Here is a 25,068-nt window from a genome sequence, read left to right on the forward strand (position 1 = left end):
CTGGCTTTTATAGATTTCTCATCGGCCTTTGACTTAATTGATAGAGACCTACTGTGGCAAAAACTATCCCGCACAAATATAGATTTAAGGTTATTACATCAGATTCAATCTTTACACCAAGGTAATAGGCTGAGGGTCCGACCTGGTAAAAACGGTGCACTCTCTCATGAAATCCCAGTCGGCCGGGGCGTTAAACAAGGGTGCATTTTGGCCCCATTCTTGTTTAACTTTTTTATCAACGACCTAGTTCCCATAATGGCCTCTCCCAAATTTTTTCCCCCTTCGGTGGGAAATAGAAAGATAGCGTCTCTGCTATATGCGGATGACTTGGTACTGTTTGTCTCAAAATAAAGTGGGATTGAAGAGGATGCTCTCCCGATTGGAAGAATATTGTGAGGCTTGCCATCTCCAAGTAAATTATGTTAAAACTAAAATAATGGTTTGCGGGAGGTATAGTAGGACGAAATCCACCTGGTCCCTGAACGGTCACCAATTAGAACAAGTTAATACCTTTAAATATCTAGGTATCTGTATTAACAAAAATCTTTCTTGGACCCCTCAATTTGAAATGACTAAGCTGACAACATTAAGATCAAACGGCCAACTGAAGAAATTTTTTTACTCTCGTGGCGGTCAACTCTTAGGCCCAATGTTAAAAATCTATACAGCCAAATTGCTTCCAAAAATCTTATATGGCGCAGAGCTTTGGGGACAGTCGATGAAAAACCGACTTGAAGCCCTCCAAAATCAATTCATGAAACAAATGTTGGGGCTCCCCAAGAATACTCCCTCAGCCCATTTAAGGGCAGAATTGGGCCTTCCGCCCATGGCTGCCAGGACTGATTTGGCCCTCCTAAGATTTTGGAAAAGATCTAGATCCTTGGACGATTCCTCCCTTATAAAACTCTGCTGGAATGATCTTCAGGGAATGCCTGACTGGGAGAGAAAAATCATGGAGTTACTAACACTTTATGATCTCACTCTAGCTAGATTTTTAAGCTTCACTCCCTCCGATCTCAAAAACTGGATCTTTGACCAAGATGCATATCAGGATAGAGCCTCAATTGTGACAGCCACTTATTCCTCTTGGTTCCCCCAAATAAAACTCAATCATGCTCCCCCACTTTATTTTACTACCTTGACCCGTGCACCTTTACGCAACGCTTTTACGGAGTTGAGGTTCCAAGTCATGCCTACTGCTGTTCTGGAAGGCTGTTACAAGGGAGTCCCATTCGCAAATCGCCTTTGTATTTTTGGCTGTAAGGTCCCCGAGGACCTAGTACATTACATGCTACTGTGTCCTCTTTATACCCACCCTAGAGAAAAATTTCTGGCTTCCCTTCCATGTTACACCAGTGGTTTTTCCCATAATGAACTGATAACCACTCTTTTGTTGGATAGCAATAATCAAATTACCATTGCGGTGGCAAATTTCGCTCTGGCCGCCAAAAAGATTAGAGAGAGATAGGTTACCTCGCAGTGTAAATAAATTGTTGAATTACCTATCCATGCCTAATGTACTCCTGAACAAATGTTATATTGTACTGCTTTTATAGTTTTATGTTGCAACGGCCTATGGCCATAAGCAAATAAAGATTTGATTGATTGATTGATTGATTGACCAGATGGAGGAACAAAGAAAGACATTTTCCCCAGAGAGACTTGTTTTATTTGTTAACGCGGCGTATGAATCCTGGAACAGGAATAATACTCTGCCGTTATTTTAAGGGGGGGGGAATGTGATGTTCATGTATTAGTGTATATATGGTAAGTGCTGTTTGTATAGGAGATACATGGTAAGTGGAATGAAAGAGGAGGGGGGAGTGAATGGGCAGTAGAATGCTGGATGATTGGCTGAGTGTTTAGAATGGCTGAGGGTATAAATGGAAGGACGACAGTTAAATCTGGGTGGACCACGAGCAGGTAGGAACCTGACAGGGAGAGCCAGGGAAGGACGTCACACCCTCACCTGCAGAGTACAGTCATTGACGTGCTATGTAAGGGGTGAGACAGAATTGCAAGTAAATTGCTTAGAAACCTATTTTGCCGTTAAGTTGTATATATAAATGAATACTAACACTACTACTCATAAAAAATGCTAGCTATATCCACAAGACTAATTAAGGTGAGTGGGATGATCACTATTCTTGAAATGTAAACCTTCTTGGATTGCATCCACAGCCATTGTTGAAGAGAGTTTTGACAGAAGCAAGGAAGAGAGAAATCTATCCAGGTTCAGGGAGGTGAGCAGGGGACAGAGGCCCCCAGGCTGCCCCCAGTCTTTCTTTCCCCCTACCTGATCCAGTTCCACAGCAGTTGGTTCCCCTGTATCCCAAAGAAGAGATGGCTGAGGAGGTCTTGCCAGCATCATTTCATCCCCTGTGAGAGACAAAGTTGGTGGGAAACTAATTAGCACATGCTTGACTCACTTTCGTTTCTTACCGGGGGTCGAGTGTGGTAGACTATATCATACCTAGTATGAAAGAACATTCAGGCCATCAGTTTAGAGTTGCTGATCGTACGGACAGCGACCATTTGCCTCTTGAGTACTTTTTTACTACCCGTGGCAAAGTCCAATTACATAAATCACCCCCGATTTTTACAAATTTATCCTCACTGACCACCTATAATAAAGTCAAATGGTCCTCTAAATTTGGCCAGCTGTCCCTCCATTTTATTCAACTCCCTCGTACAGTCCAGCTTGTAACCCAGCTGACCTCGACTACCTCGACTGCTTTGTCGAATGTAGGCCTGACCATCTATGAGAACCTGATGCAATCCGCGAATGCTGTACTCCATAACATTACGTTGCCTAACCGTGGTCGCTCGAAAGTTCCACGTAACTGATGGTTCGACAAGGACTGCAGAGATTTAAAGCGTATAATTCGATCAGTCTATCGTGACTATCGCAATAATAATCAACGTCAGCTTCCGCATTCATACCACGTATTGCTTAGAGAGTACAAAAAACTTATAGCCAAAAAGAAGTACGAGGCTATGCAGGAATCTTGGTGCTTGCTTGAGGCTGCAATTGTTACTCGTAGCTCCAAGACCTTTTGGCAGTTAGTATCTGGAGCCTTATCCAACTTTAACGACAGCCCGGGTTGTTTCATAACTGCCGATACCTGGGAGCAACATTTTCGTGCAGTATTCAACAATGAGGACTTTATAGACTCCCAATTTTCTCCCCTCGACTTGTCTGACACTCCCGAATGGCCCCCAGTTGAACCAGATACCATTGCTGAGTTGATTACGCAACTTAAAAATGGCAAGGCGGCTGGCCCAGATGGTATCCCTCCTGAACTACTTAAGTGTAATATTAGCTGGTGGGCCTCCATGTTGGCCTCTGTATTTACGCTTATTAATAAATCTGGAATGATCCCGGTCTCTTGGCTTAAGGCTTTTATCATCCCAATCTACAAGAAAGGCCCAAGGAATGATCCAAACAACTATAGGCCTATTAGCCTACTCTCAGTGGTAGGCAAGATCTATGCCAGCTACCTAGGCAATAAACTGAAATTATGGGTCAGCTCCAATAATATCCTGGGCCAAGACCAGATTGGCTTTAAATCAGGACACTCTGCTTTGGATCATTGTCTACTCTTGGCCCAGATGGCTAGTAGATTCTCTAAGCCACGCGGAGGCAAATTGTTTGTTGCCTTTATTGACCTAAAGGCAGCTTTCGATTCTATCTCTCGCTCTCGTCTCTGGAAGAAATTAGAATCCCTTCATATTGATAGGAGACTTCTTTGTCTGATAGCAGCTCTATATCACAATACCTCGGTTCGGGTTCGATGTAACCTTCAAGGCCATCTTTCCAATGAGATACATTCTACCCGAGGAGTCAGGCAAGGATGTGTACTAGCTCCTATGTTGTTTAATCTATACCTAGCCGATCTTCCCTCAGCTTTGGATGTCATTCAATCTCACTCCCCTAAATTAGGTGATGACAAAGTGCAAATCCTGCTTTATGCGGATGACACAGTTCTACTATCACGAACCCAGATGGGTCTAAAAAGACTTCTTTCTGGCTTTGTAGCTTATTGTAATGACAATATCTTAACTATTAACCACGCTAAGTCTAAGGTGATAGTGTTCTCAAAGAGGAAGGTAAGATTCCCCTGGTACTTAGGCCCCACTAGAATTGAGCAGGTAAATTCTTATAAATACCTCGGGATCTGGTTTCAAGAGTCATGCTGTTGGACTTCTCAGGTTAATTACATAAAAGCAAAAGCGACTAAAAATTTAGGAGCCATAACTCGTTTTTATTTTACCAACGGAGGAAAATTTGTTCCGGCAGCCGTACGTATAATCCGTGATAAAATTATCCCGTCATTGCTTTATGGGGCCCCTATTTGGATTCCATATTACAAAGGGTGCTTGGATGGTATCCTCCTCCCTTTCTTAAGAACTATTTTTGGTGTTCCCAGATGCGTTTCCGGGGCTACACTTCTTCTGGAAGCAGGTTTAAATTCTCTTCACTGTTTAACCTGGTTATATACCATTTATTTTTGGCTCCGCTGCTCTTCCATAATCCCCCCCGAATCCTACGTTAGGCGAGTCTTAAATCCTCCTTTTAATGTATCATGGCCTAAATTGGTCATGGAAAAAGTCTCATCAGCCGGTCTCTCCCCTCCAGAACTACTAAATATGGAAGTTACAGCCGCTAAGGCATTGGTAAAACGCAGATTAATTGATATAGACAATCAAGAGCTACTGGTCAAGGCATCCAGCCCTTGTTCTCCTCGGGCGTTAGGCCTGAGTGTTCTACCTTATGCCGATGGGATGCGTTACTTATTTTGGCTTACTGTCCCTAAATACAGGAGGGCTTTTACTTTGGTCCGCTTTGATGTCCTCCCCTCGAGACTTCTCGAGGGCAGGTTTGATAAGACTCCAAGAAACCTTAGGTATTGCCCATGTAACGCACAAGAGATTGAGACCGTCTCACATGTTTTACTTACTGTAAATTCTATGATTGTCTTAGAAATGATCTTTTATCGCCAATTCTTTTATCATTCCCAGGCCGGTCTAAAAATACACTTTTAACTGTTCTTCTTCAGGGCTCAGACGAATCCATTACCTTATGCGTAGGCAAATTTATAAATCAGGCCATGCAGAAAAGGAAGAATTTGCTTAGGCTCAAGTCCTGATTTTATTTATTGTTATTGATCATGTTTTATTGTATGTATGTGTTTTAATTGTCTGATTGCTGAGGTCTGTGGAGTATGCAATAAAGAATTTGATTTGACTCACGAGGTTAAGCGATGCATGACTCAGCTACACATAGGCCTTAGCAAAATTCTTATCTCTTCAGTGTTTCTGCCTGTTTTATATTTCAGCTGTGTGAAAACACCTCTCTCCCCCTTTGGGGAGAAGTCATGGCCAGAAGTCAAAGAGTTGGTCCCCACATATAAAGTCTTCACATTTTGTGAATAGGGGCATTTTTCAGCTGTGGAAAAAGGCTAGATACTAATGCCTTCCACCCATCCACCAAAGGTTAAAGGAACCTATGGATTTATTTCAAAATTGACATCGGGAGACCAAATTGAGATACATCCCATTCGTCCTTACCCTGCGGCCTCTGTCTGGTGTTCGATGAAGTCCTCTCAGCTTCAGTGCCCATTTCTGCAAACAGTTCATTTTCCTGAAACAATAATAAGGATTGAAAACAGGAAATGAGGAGAAAGATTAGAAAAGGAATGACAGAGGCAGAAAACTAAGGGGGCTTGGATATCCTTCCTTTGATGCTGTCCAAAAAAGGTTGGGTAACTAGCAGAGTATTGTGGGATACCCTCCCTCACATTCTGAGCCCCTCGGAAGTACCAGAAAGAAATTCTCACCTGCTGCTCTTCCTGCTTCCTGTCCTCTGCCTGGCTCCAGAGGAAACCTTCAGCCAGGGCCACCGCCTGGGAAGAGGTCTCTGCTCCACATTCCCTCACCCAGCTCTCCATCTCCAGTGGAAGGACAGCCAAGAACTGGTCCAGAATCACCAGATCCAGAATCTGATTCTTCGTGTGTTGCTTTGGCTTCAGCCACTGATGGCAGAGATGGTGGAGTTTGTTGCAAATCTCTCGGGGGCCCTCAGCCTCCTGGTAGCGGAAATGCCTGAACTGTTGGCGCTGCACATCTGAGCTGAGGGTGTCTTCCTCACCCAGGACTTTTTGGGCAGTTCCTTCCCAGAATCCCACACTGCCCCCTGTCTGGCTGATACTGGAACCTCTTCTTGCTTCAGGGCCAGATGTGTCTTCCCCATCCATTTTACAAAAACGTTCAGCACAGCTGAAGGAACTTCGTCTTCCGCCAATTTCTGCCTCAAGGCTAAGACTGTCCTAATCAGAGGGGCTTCCAGCTCCTGCAAAGCCAAGACATCACTCTGTTAAAGAATTATTACACACTCTGGACAGGAAAAAGTGGGGATGAATCTGGCTAGGGACCACATCTTCTTCCAGAAGGAAAGCCTGATAAATGCTGATATTCAAAGAAAACCCAGATTTCTTTTAGGGGGGGAAATGATTGTTCCTTCATGTGGGAGCCATTGATTAAAGATTCCAGTTTCAGTTCCCAACGGCATCTCCAGGTAGGGCTGGAAGTGGGTCCTGAATGAAACCATGGAGACCAGCTGCCACTCAAATGGACCAATGGTCTGGCTCAGTATAAAGCAGCTTCCTCTCTTTCTGTGTTCCTCACCTACCCCAGTCCGTTGCTGCCATCTTCTCCAGCCTCGCTAAACTACACTGAAGTTGGGTTAAATAAAGGCTGTTGCTCAGCTCAAGAAATCTTTGTTGAGTCATTCTCTCACTTGTACACATTTCCTTTACTAGATTTTGCATTATTTACTTTAAAACAAAGTAACATTTCTTCCGAGATCTGGTATACTGCTTCTGTATATGGAGGTTTTATTCCCCTCGCAGGTATTCTCACCCCGAATGTTTGCCATATCCCTGCTATAATATTTCTTTAACTGGACCAGGACCATCTTCATCTCTTTCTTTCCAGTTCCTTTCTTTGTCCATGTCCTCTCACACAGACTAATCAGCCAAAGGAAAGCACACCGCCTCTCCCTCCAGCTGTGCTCCAAAATTAGCCTTCCACCATTATAGACAAAGCACTAATTAGGACACTTATCATCTGTGGTTTGTAAATTCTGTTTTCACACTGTAAATGCCTGGTTCCATTAGCATCTTAAGCTGCAATCCAAATGCCCCAGTCTGGCAAAAGTGCAGGCAGTTGGTTTTTCCCTACACCCCCCACGTTCCACCTTGCGGTGGCGTTTAAGTGGTGCTTGCCTGCCTTGCCAGGGATATAAATGCTCTTAAGTCTATTAATCTATTTTCTTTTAATTTCCCTTTAATAATTCCCTTTTAATTTCCCTTTTAAGGTTTGTTTACTTTCAACAGGATATCCTGCATTTGATTCAGTACTGCCAGTAGTTCTCATCAATGCATCTCATTCAGTCTCAAAAGATCCCCTTCACGTCTCCAGTGTTACATGTTTGAATGGGCACACGCGTGTCAAGTCAGGAGGCTCGATAAACATTTGTTGTTGTTATGTGCCTTCAAGTCGATGTCGACTTATGGCGACCCTATGAATCAGCGACCTCCAATAGCATCTGTTATAAACCACCCTGTTCTGATCCTGTAAGTTCAGGTCTGTGGCTTCCTTTATGGAATCAATCCATCTCTTGTTTGGCCTTCCTCTTTTTCTACTCCCTTCTGTTTTTCCCAGCATTATTGTCTTTTCTAGTGAATCATGTCTTCTCATGATGTGTCCAAAGAATGATAACCTCAGTTTCATCATTTTAGCTTCTAGTGGTAGCTCTGGTTTAATTTGTTCTAACACCCAATTATTTGTCTTTTTCGCAGTCCATAGTATGCGCAAAGCTCTCCCCCAACACCACATTTCAAATGAGTTGTACAGTTGTCTTTTTGGTTGCTCAAAAAATGTGTTTGCAAGAAACAAATCATTGGCTTCACAGAATTCAATAAGTCTTTCTCCTGCTTCATTTCTATCTCCTAAGCTCCATTTCCCCACAATTTCTACTTCTTCTCTGTTCCCTGCTTTGCATTCCAATTCCACATGCTTATCAGAACATGTTGTTTTGGTGTGTGATCAATTTCTTCCTGTACTTCTGCGTAAAATCTCTCCAGTTCCTCTTCTTCTGTGTTTGCTGTTGGAGCATAGACTTGGATGATGGTTATGTTAATAGGTTTCCTGTTAAATCTCATTTCCTGCATAAAATATTTTGTAGTTGCCCAATTGAAAATGTCCCATTCCCATCCATTTTGATTCACTCACACCAAGTATTGTAATGTTGATCATTTCTTGCTTGACAATTTCTAACTTTCTCTGGTTCATGCTTCTCACGTTCCATGTTCCTATTGTGTGCGTCGTACAACTCCGGACTCTCCTTTCGCATCTGTGCGCATCAGCCTCTGGGCTTCCTTTTGGCTTTGACTCAGCTGCGTCATTAGTCACAGCGCTACTCGTACTTGTCCTTTGTTCTTCCGCAGTAGCTCAGTGAGTGCCTTCTGACCTGGGGATCTCATCTTCCAGCACTATCTCGTGTTGCATTTTGGATACTCTGTTATAGGGTTTTTGTGGTAAGAGGTATTCAGAGGTGGTTTACCATTGCCTTCCTCTGAGTTTGGATGCATCTTAGTCTGGTGTTTCAGCTTTGACAATTCCGCCTTGGGTGCCCCTGCTAGGAGTCTAGCCTCTTGGACTAGATCCCTGATGGCACTGTTCTCAGCTTCTTCAACACTGTCAAACCCCCTCACCACGTTAAGGTGTGCATCCTAGAGGAGGTCATAAACACTATGGCCTGAGTGGGAGCATGAATCCTATTGTTTGTTCATTTATTTATTACTGCATTTATATTCTGCCTTTCCTTGAAGAAGCTCAAGGTAGCATACATTGTTCCGCCCCTTTCCATTTTAACCTCACAACAACCCCGTGAGGTGGGCTACTCTGAAGGCTGTGACTGGCCCAAGGTCACCCAGTGAGCTTCATGGCCACATGAGGATTTGAACCCTGGTCTCTCAGGTCAGAGCCCAACACTCTTAACCACTTTTGCCACATTCACTTCCACTGAGATCAACTCAGTGTTGCAGATGTATAGAACCTTACGTCCCCCCAAAAAATCAAAAGGGGCTTCATGCCTTGCAGATCGGAGGGCAAGTGGAAGAAGATCCGCTCCCTGATTTGGGTGTTGTGGGGGATCGCGGAGGGATCAGGTGAATGCACTCGCCTTGCAGCCTTCCTCTGCTTACCTGGGACCCCCCTCCCATCATCCAACAGCTCAAAATGGGGCGGGGGAGGGAACGGCAGAGACTTACCAGATGTCAGAAGGGGCCACCGATGCAGCGCTTGTGAGAGGTAAAAGCCACTTTCCCCTCCGCAAGAGAGAAGCCAGGCAGCAAGAGGGAGGTGATTGTGCAGTGGACCCCCTCCTCCAGATTCCCTTCCTCTCTAGGAGTCTCGTTCCGTTCACCTTCACCCTTCGCATGCCGAACAGGAGGATCAACTCTTTCGCTGCGTCTCTCTCGGAGCAGGAGCCAAAGAGGAATCTGCGCACCTAGAGGGGAGTTGTGGCCTCTCCAGGCCTGGTTGAGACTCCTTCTGACACTTCGGGTTCCCAAACGAACTTCACAACATAAGCCTGTCGGTGCAACCAGGGAGGGGGTTGAGCGGATAAGGACAACAGCAATGCACGGGACGGAGACCAAAGAGACTTGGAGGTAGAGAAGCCCCCCCTTCCCATCATGCCACTTGATGTTCCCGTCGCGTACATGACAGCATGCAAATGGGAACCTGAAGTATAGAGTCGCTTGGCTGTTTTCTTGGCCAGGAGAAAGAGGGAGCAATGAGTTTAAAAGGCGGGGAAAGACTGGCGCAAGGTGTATACGGTGTGAGGAGAGAAAAGGGGCGGGAAGTCTTTTAAGTTGCCCTGTCAAAATCGGAGGACTAATGCATGCAGCCCAAAGGGGCACCTAGACCCCACCGCTCCCATTGCAGGGTCCTCCGCCTACCTCTCCTTCCTAGAGAGGAAAGGAATTTGGGGAGGAGGAAAAGAAGAACTGGGGCGGGATCTCCCGGATCCTCAGCGCTTCCCCCCCTGCAGATCCCCTGCCCTGCCCGGCTTCTCACTTGTGGAGTGGAAAACGGCCTTTCTCGTTCCCAAGCGCTGCGCTGGGGCCGGTCTCTTCTGGAATGTGGTGCGTCTTCCCTCCCCCACTTTGTTCATTTGGGTGAAGGGGTGGCAGGGCCGCGGGGGAGGGCGTATCGGAAGGCTGTTGGGGAGATCCACCCGAGATCCATTACAACAGCCAAATCAGGAAAAGGCACGACGTCTGCAACGCTGAGCGGATCTGGATGCAAGGGCATCTTCCATTGCATTTTGATTCGAATTTATGCCCCCAGCATTAACCAGGGAGTGGTGCTATCAGGCCTCCTGGGCTGGCTGACCCGCATGCGCCCATTCAGACATGCAACCCCTGAGATGCTGAGGGAATCTTTGGAGACTGGATAGAAAACCCTGCTGGGAACTGCTGGCGGTCTTTGAATCAAATGCAAGAGGCCTTGAGTGGAAGTAAACAAATGTGTTGTATTGAACGGAAATGAAAACAAAAGAAATTATTAATTATTTATTAATTAAATTTCTATACCGCCGCGTAGCCGAAGCTCTCTGGGCGGTTTACAATATAAAAATCAATATACAGTACAATATATAATATACAATGCATATTTGGTACAGTTAAAAGGAAAAATACATCACATTTTAAATAAACATAAGTAAACAATAAATTTCAACAATGTACATAACAGAATAAATAAAACAAACCAAACATAACCATTATAAAAATATCTAAGAATATTCTCCAGTGTCCCATTGTGCTTCTCCCCACCTAACCCCATCTTCTACAACCAATAGCAATTAGTTAATTTCTGTACCACTTAATTGCTAAGATTTCTAAGTGGTTTACAAGGATAAAAACAATTACAAAAAAATAAACGTTAAAAAATACTGACTGAAACAATGAAACAATTTAATCAAAACAATAAACAGTAAACATCCGCAATTGAAACTGCAATAAAATGAGCCCAATGAAACAAGCTACCATGGGGTGCAACGGCGCTGCATAACCACCGCTGAATCTGGTGGCTCATACCGGGAGTGGTGGGCTGAAGTGGGGGCAGGCAAAAACCTTCTCGCAGATTGAGGTTTGGATTGCAGATTGCAGTGTTAATGGAAGCAGGCATCTGCAGGGTGAAAATGGAGCATACAAACTGTAGATGATAAGCGTTCCAGTTAGTGATATAATTTTGGAGTGCAACTGGATGGGGATGTGTTTCTCTGACTGATGGGTCTGTGTAAGAGGATATAGACAACGAAAGGATGGGGAAAGAAAAAGACAGAGAATGTTTTGTTCCAGTTAGAGAACTGTTGGGGCAGGGATATGCCAAAAGGGTCATGTGAAGGCAAGGTGAGTAGCTGTGAGGGGAATAAAACCTCCATGTACAGAAGCAGTGTACCAGATCTCAGATGCTGTTGGGGATTGAACCTGGGACCTTCCGCATGCAAAGCAGATGGTCTGCCACTGAGCTGCGGCCCTCAAGGTTGAGAAGTGCTGTGGCTGGGAACTTTGGGTGGAGAAGGGACAAGGGCACAATGAAAGGCTGAGACAGGGAGTATGCGCAGAGGAGAGGAGTTGTAAGGGACAGGTCAGTAGGGCCCACGCCACACCTTCAGATACTTAGTCAGACTGAAAGCTTTCACCCATTGTACTTGTGTGGGGGAATGACGCCCCCTTCAGTAGCTAGTTTCTTTTTGAGTGAGGGCATTCAGCATGATTCTCTTCTGGAAGAAGATCTTGCTGACAGCCAGACTCATCCATCCTTTTTCCTGTCCTGACAGAACAATGTCTTGGCTTTGCAGGACTTGGTAGTGCCTCTAATTAGCCCTGAGAAACTGGCAGAAGACAAAGGCGTTCCTTCAGCTCTGTGGGAGGATTCTGTGGTGCAGAGCTTAAGGACGGCAGTGGAAGACTCGCCCTTCTGCAAAGGGCCCAAAGTAGGAAGAGGTCCTCATATCAAGACAGTAGAGAGCAGTGTGGAATTCTGGGAAACAGCAATGCAGAAAGTCCTTGGCTCAGATGTGCGGAGCCAGCAGTTCAGGCGTTTCTGCTACAAGGAGGCTGAGAGGCCCCGAGCGGTTTGCAGCCGACTGCACCGTCTCTGCCGGCAGTGGCTGAAGCCAGAGCGACACACAAAGAATCAGATGCTGGACCTGGTGATCCTGGAGCAGTTCTTGGCTGTCCTTCCAGCGGAGATGGAGAGCTGGGTGAGGGAATGTGGAGCGGAGACCACTTCCCAGGCGGTGGCCCTGGCCGAAGGTTTCCTCCTGAGCCAGGCAGAGGACAAGAAGCAGGCAGAGCAGCAGGTGAGTGTCTTTCATTGGGATAGTTCCAAGGGGCCAAGAATGTGAAGGAGGGTATCCCAATATTCTCTGCTGATTGCCCACCCCTTTTCAGAAAGCACCCAAGGAAGGATAATCAAGACCCTTTAAGTTTTTGCATCTGTGATTTCTTTTCTGATCCTTCTCCCCATTTGGAATCCTCATTACTGTTTCAGAGAAAGGATCCCCTTGCAGAAATGAGCACTGATTTCCCTGAGGCAGAGAGGACTCCATCAGACACCAGACAGAGGCCACTGGGTAAGGATTGATGGGATGTAGCTCAATTTCGTCTCCCTTTATAGATTCTGAAACCCAGCCAAGGGCTCTTTTAATCTTTGTGGGAAGACATTTGTCTTCCACCTTTTATCACGGCTCAAAACTGCCCTTATTTACAAAACATGGGGACCAGTACTTCGATTTGTGGCCAAAAGACCAGAGGGAGAGAGATGTGTTTTCACGCAACCGAACTCTAAAATGGGTACAAACACTCAACAGATAAGACTTTTTCTAAGGCCCATGTGTTAGACATGCATCACTGAATCTCTGAGACAAGGACGTCCTAGTGGCTGTCCCTCTCGTTTGTCTCTCACAGGGGACAGAATGATTTTGGCAAGACCTCCTCGACCGTCTGTTCTTTGTGGCAGCAGGGAAGCAGTGGATCAGGTAGGTGGATGAATCAGTGGGGGGAGAGGCTGGGGCACAAGCCAACTCATCTTAACAGGTCTTTTGGAGATAGCTAGCATTCATTTCTTTCTTTATTAATTTATATACTGCTGAATGCCAAAATAGGCTACTCTGCAGTTTATAAAGTATAAAAACCAGCTACATGAAGATTAAAATATAAATACACATTATTAAAATACGCAGTAAAACAATTCCATTAAAAAGATTATCTGCTACAGCAGTTAGTAGTAGATAATCTTTTCAGGAGGAAATGTTGTCTCTCTCTTTTAGGGTCCGGTGTCCTTTGAGGATGTGGCTGTGCATTTCACGGAAGAGGAGTTGGCGCTGCTGGATCCTGACCAGAGAGCTCTGCATAAGGAAGTCATGGAGGAGAATTTTGGAGTTGTGGCCTCACTTGGTAAGGCTTTTGTTGGATGATAGTATCTGTTGTGAAATTCAGTTAATTCTATACATGATGAACCCCAGCATTCTGATCTGGTTCAATAGCGCCACCTGCAGCATCTGGGATTGTAACCCCCCTGCAGTTAATCTAGAATGGACATCTATCTACTGTTTTGTCTCTCAATACGTATCCTCCAGTTATGCCCATCTATGCAGTAGTCCAACTGGTCTGAACTCCCCAGGCTTTCTGAAATGTAAGTTTCAGAATTGTTAGCGGAGTGGAAGTAGCCTCTGTCGTTTTCTTTGGTTGGCCAAAGAGACCACTGGCAACAGAGATGGAGTGTAGTTCATGACTGAGCCAAACAACAGTCATTCTCAGAAAAAAGGTGGGCTTTTACCGGTCTCACATTCCCATATATATATGTGAGGATTTTCCCTTTGTGAAAATATCTACTCAGGAGTCCCAAGATGTTTTCAAAACCACCTTTCTGCAAGGAACTCTGTACTTGCTGTGAAATCCAAGACTCTTATAACTAGCAAAGTTAGACTGATTTTATGTAGAAACCTCCCCCTGCAAAAAACCAAATGTATATTTTGGTTTTTAATTATTATTACATTTTTATCTCACTTTTCGTCCAAGGAATTCAAAGTGGTGTGCAAACATGGTTGTCCCCCTTGTGATTTTATCCTCACAACAACCCTGTGAGGTAGGTTAGGCTGAGAGACTTTGCCTGGCCCAAGGTCACCCAGTGAGCTTCATGGCTGAGTGGGGATTCGAACCCTGGTCTCCCAGGTCCCACCTGACACTGTGGCCACTACACCACATGGGCTCTCATTCCTCACTGGGTTTTATAGGCAATTATATGGATTTTTTCCTAATTTTTCCGTATGTGCTTAGATGAATATGGAACAATGTGGCAAATGCAGACCAGAGCCATTGTACAATCCCAGAAGCCTGAAAGAAGATCCCTGCTCCAGCCAGTGGCATATCATGGTATTATCTGTTCTGACAGGCTGCATCTGTCTAAAGTCTCATGCCCAGCACATCACACTTTACCTCAGGGATGAGCAATTAGATCTGGCAGGGCGGCTGGATCCTTCCTTTCCTTACCCTGTGGGCCAACTTGGAAGTGTGGGCAGGGATGCCCACCTGTCAATCTCCTGACATCATTATGAAATGAGGTGACAATGCGGAAGGGCAATGCTGAGATCCTTTGAAGGCCAGCTGTCAGTGCCAAGCAGCTGACTGGCTCCGAGGGCTCATTTTGAAATGGGATGCTTTTTGCAAGCAGACTTCCAAGTGATGGCTGTAAGTGTCCATCAGCTCATTGGCACTGAGAGAGATCCCCACTTGAAAAACAAAAATTTGGGAGCACATTATACGATCTTGATTGTTTGTTTGCTGCCATGTTTTTACCTGCCAACCCTTGAGGTTACAGGTTTGGGGAAACCAACCTTGCAGGTTAAATCAGGACTCCTGCCGGGCATAATTAGATCCATGAGTGAGAGGTTTCCCATCACTGCTTTAGCTGGAGAAGCCCAGGGCTGGCCTTGGGGCTTTCTGCCTGCAAATGACATCCTCTGCCCAACCGTTTTTTGTTTAATTTCATTTGTATTGTCCCATTGTTCCTGACAGTTCATAAGCCAATGTGCATGGCTTTGTTGCATTGAGCTGCACATCAATCTTGTGAAGTATGCTAGGTTGAGAGGGATGCACCCCACCCAACTCTGAGCTTCATCCCTGACCTGGAAGGTTAACCCAAGTCTCCAAGGTCTAAACCTAACAGTCTGTAGCACACCAGCTATCAGTTAATGTCACCCAGTAGAGGCAGTGAATGCCCTAGTAGGATCTCCCTCCCATTTAAATTAATCTCAAGTGTTAACTAGCATTGTTCAATAATTTGAGGATCCATTTCCTCATAAGTCTCTTAATTGTTTCTTCTTTAATGCAGAAGGTGACCAGTTGGAAACCAAGAATAAAAAAGACCACAACAAAATCCGAACAGTGGAGAAGCCTTATATTTATTTAGAGTGCGGAGACAGCTTCAGTCAGAGCTCTCATCAAAGAATTCACAGTGAGGAGAAACCCTACCAATGCTTGGAATGTGGAAATAGCTTCAGACAGAGGTTCCATCTCACTTCCCATCAAAGAATTCATAGTGGGGAGAAACCGTACCAATGCCTGGAATGTGGAAAGAGCTTTAATTCAAGCACAGACTTCTGTCGTCATCAAAGAATTCACAGTGGGGAGAAGCCATATCAGTGCTTGGAATGTGGAAGGAGATTCAGTCAAAACTCCAATCTCACTTCCCATCAACGAATTCACAGTGGAGAGAAACCCTATCACTGCTTGGAATGCGGAAAGGGCTTCAGCTGTAAGAAAAGTCTCACTTCCCATCAAAGAATTCACAGTGGGGAGAAACCCTATCACTGCTTGGAATGTGGAAAGGGCTTCAGCTGTAAGAAAAGTCTCACTACCCATCAAGGAATTCATACAGGGGTGAAACCATATCATTGCTTGGAATGTGGAAAAAGCTTCAGTTGGAAGAAAAGTCTCACTTCCCATCAAAGAATTCACAGTGGGGAGAAACCATATCAGTGCTTGGAATGTGGAAAGAGCTTCAGCTGGAGGAAAAGTCTCACATCCCATCAAAGAATTCATACAGGGGAGAAGCCATATCATTGCCTGGAATGTGGAAAGAGCTTTAATGCAAGCACAGACTTTTGTCGTCATCAAAGAATTCATACAGGGGAGAAACCGTATCAGTGCTTGGAATGTGGAAAGAGCTTCAGTCAGAGCTCCAGTCTCACTTCCCATCAAAGAATTCACACAAGTGAGAAACCATATCAATGCTTGGAATGTGGAAGGAGTTTCCGTCACAGCATAAGCCTTACTGTGCATCACAGAAGCCACACAGGGGAAAAACCACATCAGTGTTTGGAATGTGGAAAGAGCTTCAGCTGCAAGAGAAATCTCAATTTCCATCAAAGAATTCACTTAGGAGACAAACTATGAAAAAAGGTGGCAGCAGGTGGTCAGTGGACCTGGCAGGGCTGCTCAGAAGTCACCAAGGCATGGCCAGTGAGGTGAAACTGTGTAAAGGGGCTGACCCATTTCTTGTAGTGGCAGCTGGTGGCCATTGGGCCCCCTGGGGTTGCGTGGCAGCCAGTGAGGCTACTGAGGTGTGGCCAAATTGTTTTGGCTTTTTCCTTATCTTCCTCGTTTGAAAAGTAGCTGTGGACGCTTAAGCATTACAGTTGTGCAAATACTTAGCATGTAACAAAACTGAAAAGTGTCTTACTTTGATTCAGGTGGAGTCCCTGCTATCACTGTTGCTTCTCTGCTCAGAGAAAGATTGTGTAGCCTCCACCTGTTTTCATTCTCTCCCTATCCTCCTCCTCTGGAAAGAAATAGTGGACACTTAAACATTGCAGCTTTATTAGTACATCGCCCCTAATTAAGCGTCTTATCATTCAGAATTCCTTTCAGGAAATCTAGTGTGGGTTCATGCAGGGGCGTCACTAGGGCGGTGCGGCAGGTGCGGGCCGCACCGGGTGACACCACCAGACGGGGGTGACACCCAGAGCCGCTCCCCCCAGGCACCGCCAAGGCACCAACGAGAGCCTTCGCGTGCCGCGCTGGCTGCCTTCCTCGGCTGTTAGAAGGTGGAAGCGGCAGCAACGAGGCGGTGGTGCACCCCCGGGCCCTGTCGTTTGGCTGTGCCCTCTCAGAGGCTGTGCACGCACGATCACTCACAGTCTCAGAGAGAATGCGCTGCGGGCTGCACTGGGTGACACCAACCCTAGTGACGCCACTGGGTTCATGTCGCAATCAGCCTACATTATTCAGAAGTAAGCCCCCTCGATTCCATGGGGATTACTCTCATATGTTTAGTGTTGCAGTCTATACTGGTTAGTCTTAAAGGTGCCACAGAGAACTGTTAAGAAGGGTCCATGTAAATTTCAAGACTTATGAGGAAAGAATATTTTCCTTCCCCATTTTATTCATTTCTACATCTTCTTTCCAGAACGAGGGATAAGGTGGAAGGCTGTTAAGTGGAGTAGGACCTGGGGATCAGGGTTTTAAAAAAACACAGCCATGAAGCTCATTGTGTGAGCTTGGGCCTGTCACTGTCTCTCACCCTGACCTACCTCACAGGATTGTTGTGAGGATAACATTTGGGAAAAGGAGACCCAGGAATGCCACCTTGAGCTCCTTGGAGGAAAGCTGAAGGAGATATAAATGTAATACCGAGAAATAAAGAACGGTTGTCAACAAAGGATTTCTTGGTTCAGAAAATGGCTCTTGTGCTCAGAGGTCTGGGTAGAGAATTTGCCTGTGTGAGAAAAGGTTTTTCACCAAGTTTCCCCCCACTAACTGGCTGTGAGTTCATCTCTTGCACCTGTGTTATCCTGTGCAAGCTACACTTCAAGGTCAACCTGGCAGCTCTGCTAATTGGATCAAATACCTCTGTGGTGAGTTCTCACCATACGGCCAGGTCCTGGAACATTCCAGTGAGCTGCCCCTCTGATTCCTCAAGAAGCCTGCCTTGCTGTTGCCAAGGCTTTTCTGTAAAAACGATTTGGCTTTTTTATCCCACCTGTTGCCTGGGATGTTGGTTCACGCCTTGGATGTTGACACCTGTGAAGATTGCATTGTTCTGTGGGGTCATTGCTCTAAGTCAGCCTTTCCCAACCAGTGTGCCTCCAGAGGTTGTTGCACCGCAACTCCCATCAGCCTCAGCCAGCATTGCCAACGGTCAGGAAAGATGGGAGTTGTGGTCCAACAACCTCTGGAGGCACAGTAGTTGGGAAAGGCTGCTCTACGTGTTTGCTTCAGAGTAGGCAAGTTAGATATATTGTTTTGTAATTCCCTAAATATACTTTGGTGTTTCTTAATAACTTTTTCTCTTCCTGTTTCTCACTGGTCTACATGTTCTTTTATGCTGCTGTTTTTAAATATTTATTTATAAATCTGCTTATAATTTGGCGTGGTTATTTGGATGTGAATTTGGTACTAAATCCCGAGTCTGGGCTACTGAGAAATCTGGAGACAGATCAAGAGGTGGCAGAGCAGCATCTTTGCACATTTGCAAATTAGTACAGCTCCAAAGCTTCAACCAATCTTAATGTGGCCTGATTCCTGCAATTCTGTACCCACTTTAACTTACACAGGAGTAAGGCCGACTAAACAAAAATAGACTTATTCCAGAGCTTGGAAAAGTTACTTTTTTGAACTACAACTCCCATCAGCCCAATCCAGTGGCCATGCTGGCTGGGGCTGATGGGAGTTGTAGTTTAAAAAAAGTAACTTTTCCAAGCTCTGCTTATTTCTGAGTAGACGTGCATACAATTATACTGCAAGTTAACTATACAGAGAATTTTTATTGAATGTCGGGACTTTATCCACTGCAAATAGAAGACATGCCTAGGCCTCTTTGCCAAGTTTTCACATTTGATATTGTGTGTGTGTGTGTGATTGTTTAGCATTCCCCCCACACTTAGTGTAGAAGTATTTGCAGATAACAACTTGTTCCTGATCTCAGATGTACAGGAAAGATGCTAGAATGAAAAGTGCACTAAATCAGAGGTGGAAACAGCAGCTGTTTCAGACCCCAGGGATTGCCTGGTGTCCAGACAACTCACTTGCCAATCACAGCTCTGACTTCACTCATTGGTTCAAAAAAAATGGAAAAGTACAGAGCACCAAAATGACTTCTCTGGCCTTGCAAAGCTGAGGTGGGGCCATCTTAGAGTGGGGAGTGACATGGATCTGAAGCCCACCTGGAAGGCTGCTGAGGCCCAGTAGTTGCCCCTGGCCCATGGTCTGAGAAATGTTGGCTTAGACATTGCTGCATATTTTGCTTAACTTCCTTTCTAGAAGGGCTGGTGGGTGGTACTGCCTTCAAGTTGATTCCGACTTATGGCGACTCTGTGAACCGGGTTTTCATGATAAGCGGTATTCAGAGGGGGTTTACCATTGCCTTCCTCTGAGGCTGAGAGGCAGTGACTGGCCCAAAGTCACCCAGTGAGCTTCATAGCTATGTGGGGATTTGAACCCTGGTCTCCCTGGTCGTAGTCCAACACCTTAACCACTACGCCACACTGGCTCTCTAGAAGGGCTAGAGACTCCCAATACACCATTATAATCCAGCCTTGCTTCCTAGTAAGACTCATCCACACTTGCTAAAGGATTCCCTCTCCCCAGTGTCTTGGCTTTGTAGGGCTTGGTAGCACCTCTAAGATCAGCCCTGGCCTTGAGTCAGAAATTGGAGCTCCTGTACCGACATCTGAGGTTGGGATGACATGCTTGTACTTCAAGAAGTCTTCTCATTTGAGTTTTATATATGTCTATAACTATACCCCAATATCTGTCTTCTGTATGTTTGCTGGTGATGTATTTTACACTTTTGCTTGTGGGTATGTACAATAAATTCTTTTTTTTTAAGTGGGGGATTCTGGGAAAGAACAGTACAGAAGGTCCTGGATGAGGACATGCAGACATGCAGTGCCAGCACTTAAGGCATTTCTGTTATCAGGTGGCCGAGGGGCCCTGAGAAGTTTGGAGACAACTCCACCATCAATCAGATCCCGGACCTTGTGATCCTGGAGAAGTTCTTGGCTGTCCTTTCCCCCAGAGATGGAGAGCTGGGCAAGGGAACGTGGAGCGGAGACCACTTCCCAGGCGGTGGCCCTGGCAGAAGGTTTCCTCCTGAGCCAGGCAGAGGACAAGAAGGTGGAAGAGGAGATGATGAGGATATTTCATCTGGATGGTTCCAAGGGGCTCAGAAGGTGAAGGAAAGATCCTACTAACTGCTCAATATTATTTAGAAAGCATCCAAAGAAAGATAGCCAAAACTCATTAGGTTTCTGCTTCTGACATTCCTTCTCTAATTCCTATTCCATGTTTTGAAATCCTCATTACTGTTAAGAACATAAGAACATAAGAAGAGCCTGCTGGATCAGGCCAGTGGCCCATCTAGTCCAGCATCCTGTTCTCACAGTGGCCAACCAGGTGCCTGGGGGAAGCCCACAAGCAGGACCCGAGTGCAAGAACACTCTACCCTCCTGAGGCTTCCGGCAACTGGTTTTCAGAAGCATGCTGCCTCTGACTAGGGTGGCACAGCACAGCCATCACGGCTAGTAGCCATTGATAGCCCCGTGCTGCATGAATTTGTCTAATCTTTTGAAGCCATCCAAGCTGGTGGCCATTACTGCGTCTTGTGGGAGCAAATTCCATAGTTTAACTATGCGCTGAGTAAAGAAGTACTTCCTTTTGTCTGTCCTGAATCTTCCAACATTCAGCTTCTTTGAATGTCCCCGAGTTCTTGTGTTATGAGAGAGGGAGAAGAACTTTTCTCTATCCACTTTCTCAATGCCATGCATAATTTTGTACACTTCTATCATGTCTCCTCTGACCCGCCTTTTCTCTAAACTGAAAAGCCCCAAATGCTGCAACCTTTCCTCATAAGGGAGTCGCTCCATCCCCTTGATCATTCTGGTTGCCCTCTTCTGAACCTTTTCCAACTCTATAATATCCTTTTTGAGATGAGGTGACCAGAACTGTACACAGTATTCCAAATGCGGCCGCACCATAGATTTATACAACGGCATTATGATATCGGAGGTTTTATTTTCAATACCTTTCCTAATTATCCCTAGCATGGAATTTGCCTTTTTCACAGCTGCCGCACACTGGGTTGACATTTTCATCGTGCTGTCCACTACAACCCCGAGGTCTCTCTCCTGGTCGGTCACCACCAGTTCAGACCCCATGAGCGTATATGTGAAATTCAGATTTTTTGCTCCAATATGCATAACTTTACACTTGTTTATATTGAATTGCATTTGCCATTTTCCCGCCCATTCACTCAGTTTGGAGAGGTCTTTTTGGAGCTCTTCGCAATCCCTTTTTGTTTTAACAACCCTGAACAATTTAGTGTCATCAGCACAATGTGGACAGCACAATGAAAATGTCGACCCAGTGTGCGGCAGCTGTGAAAAAGGCAAATTCCATGCTAGGGATAATTAGGAAATTGAAAATAAAACAGCCGATATCATAATGCCATTGTATAAATCTATGGTGCGGCCGCATTTGGAATACTGTGTACAGTTCTGGTCGCCTCATCTCAAAAAGGATATTATAGAGTTGGAAAAGGTTCAGAAGAGGGCAATCAGAATGATCAAGGGGATGGAGCGACTCCCTTATGAGGAAAGGTTGCAGCATTTGGGGCTTTTTAGTTTAGAGAAAAGGCGGGTCAGAGGAGACATGATAGAAGTGTATAAAATTATGCATGGCATTGAGAAAGTGGATAGAGAAAAGTTCTTCTCCCTCTCTCATAATACTAGAACTCGTGGACATTCAAAGAAGCTGAATGTTGGAAGATTCAGGACAGACAAAAGGAAGTACTTCTTTACTCAGCACATAGTTAAACGATGGAATTTGCTCCCACAAGATGCAGTAATGGCCACCATCTTGGATGGCTTTAAAAGAAGATTAGACAAATTCATGGAGGACAGGGCTATCAATGGCTACTAGCCGTGATGGCTGTGCTGTGCCACCCTAGTCAGAGGCAGCATGCTTCTGAAAACCAGTTGCCGGAAGCCTCAGGAGGGGAGAGTGTTCTTGCACTCGGGTCCTGCTTGCGGGCTTCCCCCAGGCACCTGGTTGGCCACTGTGAGAACAGGATGCTGGACTAGATGGGCCACTGGCCTGATCCAGCAGGCTCTTCTTATGTTCTTATGTTCTTAGTGCCCATTGGCTCTCTCACTTTGTATTCCAGCCTCTTGCAAATGGATGTCAAAGTGACGGCCCAAAGCACCCATCAGCTGATCGGCACCGGGAGAGAACCCTGCTTGATGTAGAACAATTGGGAATGCGTTATAAGCTCTCGATTGTTTGTTTGCAGCCATGCCTTTACCTGTCTAGCCCGAGGTCACAGATATGGAGAAAACATCCTTACAGGCCCACTCACGACCCCTGCTGGACATAATTAGGCACACGGGCTGGAGGTTTCCTACCACTGCTTTAGCTGGAGAAGTCCAGGGCTGGCCTTGGGGCCTTCTGCCTGCAGATGACATCTTCTGCCACTGACTGATGAGGCCTAAACTTCATATTTTATCATATTTGTATCTTTCTGTTGCACATGGTGTTGAATTTACCTGCACATCAATCTTGGGAAGCAGGCTAGGCTGAGAGCGATTCGCCCAAGACCATCCAGTGAGCTTCATCACTGACCTGGAAGCTTAACCCAGGTCTCCATGGTCCACATACAACAATCTTTAGCATGCCAGATATCGGTTAATGTCGGCCAGCAGAGGCAGTGAATGCACTAGTAAGATCTCCCTCCCATCTAAGTTCCTTCTGTTCTTCCTTTAATCTCAAGCGTTAACTGGCATTGTTCAATAATTGGAGTCTCCAGTTACTCATAAGGCTCTAATTGTTTCTTCTTCAATGCAGAAGGTGACCAATTGGAAACCAAGAATAAAAAAGACCACGGCAAAATCCAAACAGTGGACAAGCCATGTCCTTCTCCCTATGGAGTGTGGAGAGAGCTTCAGTCAGAGTTCCCATCAAAGAATTCACAGTGGGCAGAAACCATATCAATGCTTGCAGTGTGGAAAGAGGTTTAATGCAAGCACAGGCCTTTGTCGTCATCAGAGAATTCATAGCGGGGAGAAACCATATCAGTGCTTGAAATGTGGGAAAAGCTTTAGTCGGAGCAGCCATCTCACTATCCATCAAAAAATTCATACAGGGGAAAAACCATATCAGTGCTTGGAATGTGGAAAGAACTTCAGTCGGAGAGACAATCTCTCTGCCCATCAAAGAATTCATATAGGGGAGAAACCATACCAGTGCCTGGAATGTGAAAAGAGCTTCAGTCGGAGTGACCATCTCACTTCCCATCAAAGAATTCATACAGGGGAGAAACCATATCAATGCTTGCAGTGTGGAAAGAGGTTTAATGCAAGCACAGACCTTTGTCGTCATCAGAGAATTCATAGCGGGGAGAAACCATATCAGTGCTTGAAATGTGGGAAGAGCTTTAGTCGCAACAGCCATCTCACTATCCATCAAAAAATTAATACAGGGGAAAAACCATATGAATGCTTGGAATGTGGAAAGAACTTCATCTCCAAGGTAAGGCTCACTTCCCATCAAAGAATTCATACAGGGGGAAAACCATACGAATGCTTGGAATGTGGAAAGAGCTTCATCTATAAGATTAGGCTCACTTCCCATCAAAGAATTCATAGAGGGGAGAAACCATATCACTGTTCGGAATGTAGAAAAAGCTTCATCTGGAAAGAAAGTCTACTTCTCATCAAAGAATCCATACAGGGGAGAAACCATATCAATGCCTAGAATGTGGAAGGAACTTCAGTCAGAGCACCAATCTCACTTCCCATAAGAAAATTCATACTGGGGAGAAACCTTATCAGTGTTTGGAATGTGGCAAGAGCTTTAGTTGGAGTGACCATCTCACTTCCCATAAAAAAATTCATAAAAGAGAGAAACCATACCAATGCTTGGAATGTGGAAAGAGCTTTAATGGAAGCACAGACTTCTGTCATCATCAAAGAAATCATACAGGGGAGAAGCCCTATCAATGCTTGGAATGTGGAAAGAGCTTCAGTCGGAGAGACAATTTCACTGCCCATCAAAGAATTCATACAGGGGAGAAACCCTATCAATGCTTGGAATGTGGAAAGAGCTTCAGTCGGAGAGACACTTTCACTTCTCATCAAAGAATTCATACAGGGGAGAAACCATACCAATGTCTGGAATGTGGAAAGAGCTTCAGTCGGACAGACAATTTCACTGCTCATCAAAGAATTCATACAGGGGAAAACCCACATCAGTGCCTGGAATGTGGAAAAAGCTTCAGCTGCAAGAGACGTCACTTCTCATCAAAGAATTCACATAGGAGAGAAACTATAAAAGAGGTGAGCGGCCTGTCGGAGCTGCTCAGAGGTCACCAAGGTGGGACCACTGTGATCGGACTACTTAAAGATGTTGACCTTTTCTTTGGACTTCCCGGAAGATTGCTCCGCTTGTGGCTGCCTCTGAGATGAGCTCTGTCTCAGAGGAAGCTTTTTTCAGTTTAAAATCAGTCAAAAGGGAAGTTTGACTGGTGTAAATGTTCTCCCAGGCAAGGGTGAACCGAAGAGATTATCCACAGAAACTTCGTTGGGCTGTCGGTGGCTGGAATTGATCAGGAATTCCCTGAGAAAGGAAGGCATACCTAGCAGCCGAGGACGGAGTTAGGACTTCCAGCAAGCTGGGCTGAAAAAAAGCGAGACTTTTTTCTTTTAAACGATCCACAACGGGCGAGCTTTCTTCTGTCTAATCTTATCATTTGGCTTAAATTACTACAGTAAAAGAGATTTGTTTGGGAATCAGCAATTGAGATACCTGGGTGAGTTACACTTCTCTCTTTTATACAAGGAATTAAGGAGGAGGAAAGAAAATTTAAAAAGCTTATCTTATTTTTTATGGCAAAAAGCAGGCCTGAATTTGAAAACTATAAAGATTAAAACGGATG

The 25,068-nt window shown here is 45.2% G+C and overlaps 2 protein-coding genes across 2 annotated transcripts in view; one reads left to right on the forward strand and one right to left on the reverse strand.

Moving 5' to 3' along the window:
* LOC133381586 (zinc finger protein 883-like) overlaps positions 1-9,574 on the reverse strand; it is a 60,818-nt gene extending 51,244 nt beyond the window's left edge. Inside the window, exons 1-4 of the mRNA XM_061620892.1 lie at positions 9,336-9,574; positions 5,841-6,352; positions 5,572-5,644; positions 2,297-2,379 (exon numbers count right to left, since the gene is read on the reverse strand). Of these exons, the coding sequence (XP_061476876.1) occupies positions 2,297-2,379; positions 5,572-5,644; positions 5,841-6,257 (573 nt within the window). The 5' untranslated portion in view covers positions 6,258-6,352; positions 9,336-9,574. The remainder of the gene's footprint in view (positions 1-2,296; positions 2,380-5,571; positions 5,645-5,840; positions 6,353-9,335) is intronic.
* A 312-nt stretch (positions 9,575-9,886) lies between these two features.
* LOC133381645 (zinc finger protein 420-like) lies at positions 9,887-24,994 on the forward strand. Its single transcript, XM_061620990.1, has 9 exons — positions 9,887-10,214; positions 11,936-12,439; positions 12,631-12,712; positions 13,047-13,117; positions 13,409-13,535; positions 14,418-14,513; positions 15,472-16,407; positions 23,164-23,663; positions 23,837-24,994. The coding sequence occupies exons 2-9, from the start codon at positions 12,131-12,133 to the stop codon at positions 24,596-24,598; spliced, it is 2,883 nt and encodes a 960-aa protein (XP_061476974.1). The 5' UTR covers positions 9,887-10,214; positions 11,936-12,130; the 3' UTR covers positions 24,599-24,994.
* Positions 24,995-25,068: the final 74 nt, after the last annotated feature.

This window comes from Rhineura floridana, chromosome 3 (assembly GCF_030035675.1).
Source record: "Rhineura floridana isolate rRhiFlo1 chromosome 3, rRhiFlo1.hap2, whole genome shotgun sequence".
Lineage (NCBI taxonomy): Eukaryota > Metazoa > Chordata > Lepidosauria > Squamata > Rhineuridae > Rhineura > Rhineura floridana.

Excerpts from the sequence above, each read along its gene's own strand:
- LOC133381645 (XM_061620990.1), top strand. The coding sequence starts at position 12,131 with ATGCAGAAAGTCCTTGGCTCAGATGTGCGGAGCCAGCAGTTCAGGCGT. Across the intron at positions 12,440-12,630 it reads AGAAGCAGGCAGAGCAGCAG|AGAAAGGATCCCCTTGCAGA; the intron begins GTGAGTGTCTTT and ends TTACTGTTTCAG. Across the intron at positions 12,713-13,046 it reads CACCAGACAGAGGCCACTGG|GGGACAGAATGATTTTGGCA; the intron begins GTAAGGATTGAT and ends TGTCTCTCACAG.